This window comes from Atta cephalotes (assembly GCF_000143395.1).
Source record: "Atta cephalotes unplaced genomic scaffold scaffold00017, whole genome shotgun sequence".
NCBI lineage: Eukaryota > Metazoa > Arthropoda > Insecta > Hymenoptera > Formicidae > Atta > Atta cephalotes.
The window spans coordinates 676,427-681,426 of record NW_012130081.1 but is presented as its reverse complement, the minus strand read 5'-3'; the positions used below and the strand labels follow the sequence as shown (position 1 = coordinate 681,426).

Genomic DNA, 5,000 nt, shown 5'->3' with positions numbered 1-5,000 from the left:
CACTGAAATTTTATTTACGTAAATAATCCTACTTATAAATTTTTAAAGGACCTTTGTTTAACCTTTGGAGGAAGGGTTATACCGATCACGCGTGGCATAAATCCAGGTCCAAAAGAAAACTACATCAGAATGATATTGAAAAAATCACGATCAATATTTTCCTTTGTCCATTGGAATGGTCTTTTTTCTTTATGCTCAGTTGTTAAAAGAGTTGTTTTCAACTCTGTATTTCCATCCAGTCAGAAGCTTTTAAACGAATGACGTTTAGCTAAAAACTATCTTTTAAAGCTTAAGAAAGCAATAAATTAATTTAAGTACATTTTTAAATAAAATAAACTGTCACATTGGAGATAACTCAAAATTGTATAACTGTATCTTTGAAATAATTCAAGTATAAACTCAATATTACGCGAGTAATAAATTATTAATAAATATAAATTAGCAATATAAATTGTTATTTTATTAACCGCATCGGATTTAATTAATTATTGCTAATACTAAAACATAGTCTACAATGCATTTTATTGCTATCTTTTTTAAATAATTATGCACTATCAATACGTTCTTCAGACACTTTCTTTTTGCGTAACACTGATTTTTATGCCACTGGCTGTAATTGACAATTCATGTTTTACAAATACCACGACTAAGAATTGACACAAATAAACTTTAAAGCAAATTTTTAGAGAAAAATATATAAAATGTGATACCAAAATTTTTTTCGATGTATTCTTTCGTGTTTCTGTATTCTTTTGTTGAAAAATTGCTTGTGTTCAATGATTTATTATAACTGAATTACTTCTTTTTCTATTCTAAAATTATTAACTTATCAAAGGGAATTAAATATTTTTATTAAAATTTTCCATAGTTCCACAAACAGTTTGTGAAAGTTTCTTATTTTAGATGATACAAAACATAGTATCATACATAGTATCATATCATGGTTATACGTAATATCGAATGTAATCAATAACTAGAAATGACTGGTAAATATTTTCACTATTCTAACACACTGTTGACTGTCACTCTTTTACCGTCACTGCAATACTTGTTTGGTTAGAGATTATTTCTGTAGCTGAAATCGCGTATTGTGCCGAAAATCGTTCACTAGAAGGTTGAATATAACCAAACCAATCATAGTTCGTAAGAGGCCGTTAATTCTTTAGCCCGATATCATAGTTACTAACATGCTGCTTGGCCAAAGTACCTTCGGTGCTTGAAGAGGATGTCTCGTGGGCGTTCGCACGTTCAGAGAAGGACTTTGGCCGTGCAGGAGGTCGCATGTGTCAAGTCGACGTGGCCATTAACTGATTTCAATGTTTCAATATTGCATACCGTGCTCAAGCAGTCCTACGTAAGTGAGACTACCTGGGGTCGATACCGGCGAATGCGCCTCATCTCAACTAACCGAACTAATTGTTTGCTCCAATTTTCAGGAGACGACAACCCCCTATGATGTAGTACCTTCCATGAGGCCCGTGGTGCTGGTAGGACCATCGCTCAAAGGTTACCAAGTGACGGATATGATGCAGAAGGCACTCTTCGATTTTCTCAAACACCGTTTCGAAGGAAGGTCTGTCAAGACTCTTTATATATGTCTTACGTAGTCTGACCTTTTCTTATTACTAATAAAAAAAACAAATAGCTATATATCAATCTTAATTGTAAACAAGTTTTCTTTCTCATACTAGTAAAGAAAAAGAAACATCCATTCTTTTTATATGTATCTTTAAGTAACTAAATCTGATTTAATCTATATACAAGGTATTACTGTAACAATATGTGCACATTAAATATGTCGTGACAGTTTAAATATAAAAAATTAATATTTAAAATTTGTATTATTTATATTATTAACATAACAATAAATTAGGACTGATAAAAATCAGTGCTGTAATTAGCGTTGACCAATTACAGCGTTGATTCTCATCAGTCCTAATTTTTCCTTTTTTGTTATTGTGTTAAATAGAAGAAATCTAATATGTTTTATTAATTATTATATTATTAATTTTACTAAAAATTATTTATTGTTACAGAATTATTATCACACGAGTAATGGCGGATATATCATTAGCAAAAAGATCCTTGCTGAACAATCCAACTAAAAGAGCGATCATGGAGCGAACATCTAGCAGGAGCAGTTGTTTAGCAGAAGTCCAACAAGAAATCGAAAGAATTTTTGAACTTGCCAGGACGCTACAGGTTTGTAAATAAAATATTATAATATAAACCTTTTAATTTAAATTTAATTAAATATTTATTTTAATTCTACAAAGAAATTTTCCATAAATAATTTAAACACAATAAATTAATTTATGTCAACTAAATTAATCGAACATCTCTAATATGCAATTTTAGCTAGTCGTGTTGGACTGTGACACAATAAATCATCCGTCGCAGTTGATGAAGACTAGCTTAGCACCCACGGTCGTTTATCTAAAAATTTCTTCGCCAAAAGTTTTGCAAAGATTGATTAAGACCCGAGGAAAATCCCAGATACGTCATCTTAATGTACAAATGGTGGCTGCCGAAAAGCTAGCACAGTGTCCGTTAGAGATGTTTGATGTTATCCTAGACGAAAATCAATTAGAGGAAGCGTGCGAACACGTTGCCGAGTATCTTGAAGCCTACTGGAGGGCGACGCATCCTCCAGATTTTTCCACGATACCTCGCGCCGTGACAGCACCTGATGCATCGACGGATACGTACCCTCAACGTGTGCCATCAGGTATCACGATTGTTTCGATAAGTTGAAGATCATTCATTACATATGTGTTTAAAGATTTATAGATTTGCATATCAAGAGATTCACAGAGAAAGAATGGTTTTGCTGAAGTTTTATATCTAAAAATTTAGATAGATACAGATTTGAAAATAATTTTGTTGAACTATCGAAATAATTATGTAGAACGCTTAAGCTGATTGTTAAAATATTAAAATTTTTTGCAGCATTGCTCATTATGCTTAAGTTTTCTAATTATTTTGATGACTCAACAAAATTATTCTAGATCTCTATCTTGTTACATTTTTAAATATTTCAGCAAAACCCTTCTTTCCATGTTTTAAACTCATGGAAATCATGCAAATAGAAAATTCTAAATTGGTCATATTTTTGTCTAGTACAAATAATAATGGAATTCAGGACAATAGAAAGATTTTAAGTAGCAAAATATAGCCAATATTTCAATCATTCGACGATGATTTAGTGGAAACTATCTAAAATCATTGAGACACAGGAGCCAATGTAAAATCGGCGGTGATTTACAATGTCATTTCTGGCAGAGACATCGTCGTATTGACGCAAATCAATGCATAATATGTAGATTGACATTTTTGGCACTATCAGATTTGTCTACGAAAATACTTAGCTTAATGTTTAAAATTAACTGAAGGTTAATATTGGCTAATCGAAATATTGGCTTTGAGAAAATTGTTGTATTGATCATAGTATCTCGGGAAAATAATTTTAAGAGACATTATTAACACATCCCTCATTATCTCATTTCTCGCAGATTACAAATTAATAGTATTAAAGTTCCTTTTTGACACAGATCGATAAAAATCGTCGTTCTATCTTTCTTTGCATTTCATAAGTAACAAAGATGGAAAGATACTTGTGTTGACTTGTGTCACTAAATGAAAGGCACTTTTATAATTTTCTATTCAACAATGTAACTGCTATATACAACATGTATTATATTGTTTATATTGTTGAGTAGGGAAATTGTAATATTGACATCATTTTACTGTTAATTTGTATTCTGCGGATTTAATACCGTATAATCCAATTATTTGTGTCTCAAACTCGCATTTTTCAAAAATCCTTCACTCTTGCTTTCTAGTCCTATCAGTAATCTAAGATTCAATTTTGTCACTAACAATCGATTCTTATCCTCTCAGGTGCTTCTCATGAGACTTACTATCATCGAAGAGGTAACCCAATATTTTCCTTAAACATATTTTGCACTTTCGTATTCCTTATTTGTTGTATTCCTTCATTTAGTATAGTTTGCTAATTGTGCACATTGTCGTCGCATGAAATCATTTTAAAATAATTTAAAAAACAAATTACTTTTTAAATATTTAATTAGAAACAATTAATGCAAGTTAATATAGTAGATGACCATTATGAGATCTATGCATCTATTATTATTACTGATGTTATATATGTTTAAAAATGTCTATTATTTTATTGTAGCATGATATTAAACTTGCATACGTTAAATATAGCAATTTCTCGCACGATTTATTAATGTTTTATGTTTTTTATTTTTTCATAATAGTTTCAAAAAGTTATTACAGTATTTTCATTATTTTTATATAACATCAATTTTTTTAATTATATGAGATTAATACTTATACATTATAATGCAATTTAAATGTGTATTATAAATGCACTTACTTATTCTCTATAAATAATTACAATAATTTTTTATTTATATACATTATATATATTTCAGCGTTACGTATAATTTTATTAATAATTTATATATGTAATTATGTAATTATGTACTAATTTATGATCTCTAACAACCTACAATATTAATTTCTAACTCCGCATTCTATTTCACACATCCACCGGAGAAGCAATGCTGTTGATTAAAAATGTCATCATTCGCATAATCGTTTATTCATCAAATCAAAATATCATCTTATCCTGACGTTATATTTCTTTTCAGCCGCAATATACGGATCAAACGTACGGGTCGATATGAACTTGTACCCAGTGCAGTAAGACCGAGGCGCGTTTCTTTTCCGTTAGTGCGAATAAATTTTTTATTTGTGTAATCGCTTCCCCCAATTATTTTATATAATCAGCAGAAACTTTCCTTTCTCATACTTGATGTATTTAATCATTAAATATATATATATATATATATATATATATATATATATATATATACTACTTACTTTATTTATTATACTACTTACTTACTACTACTACTACTACTTATTTATACTACGTACGTACTACGACGGTACGTTCGTTACTTTTACTT

At 29.9% G+C, this 5,000-nt stretch overlaps 1 protein-coding gene across 1 annotated transcript in view; it reads left to right on the top strand.

Annotated features, from left to right (window-relative positions):
• The window catches only part of LOC105618478 (voltage-dependent L-type calcium channel subunit beta-1), an 84,061-nt gene that overhangs the window by 76,084 nt on the left and 2,977 nt on the right, over nt 1-5,000 (top strand). Inside the window, exons 7-10 of the mRNA XM_012200012.1 lie at nt 1,437-1,573; nt 2,037-2,202; nt 2,359-2,728; nt 3,901-3,934. Of these exons, the coding sequence (XP_012055402.1) occupies nt 1,437-1,573; nt 2,037-2,202; nt 2,359-2,728; nt 3,901-3,934 (707 nt within the window). The remainder of the gene's footprint in view (nt 1-1,436; nt 1,574-2,036; nt 2,203-2,358; nt 2,729-3,900; nt 3,935-5,000) is intronic.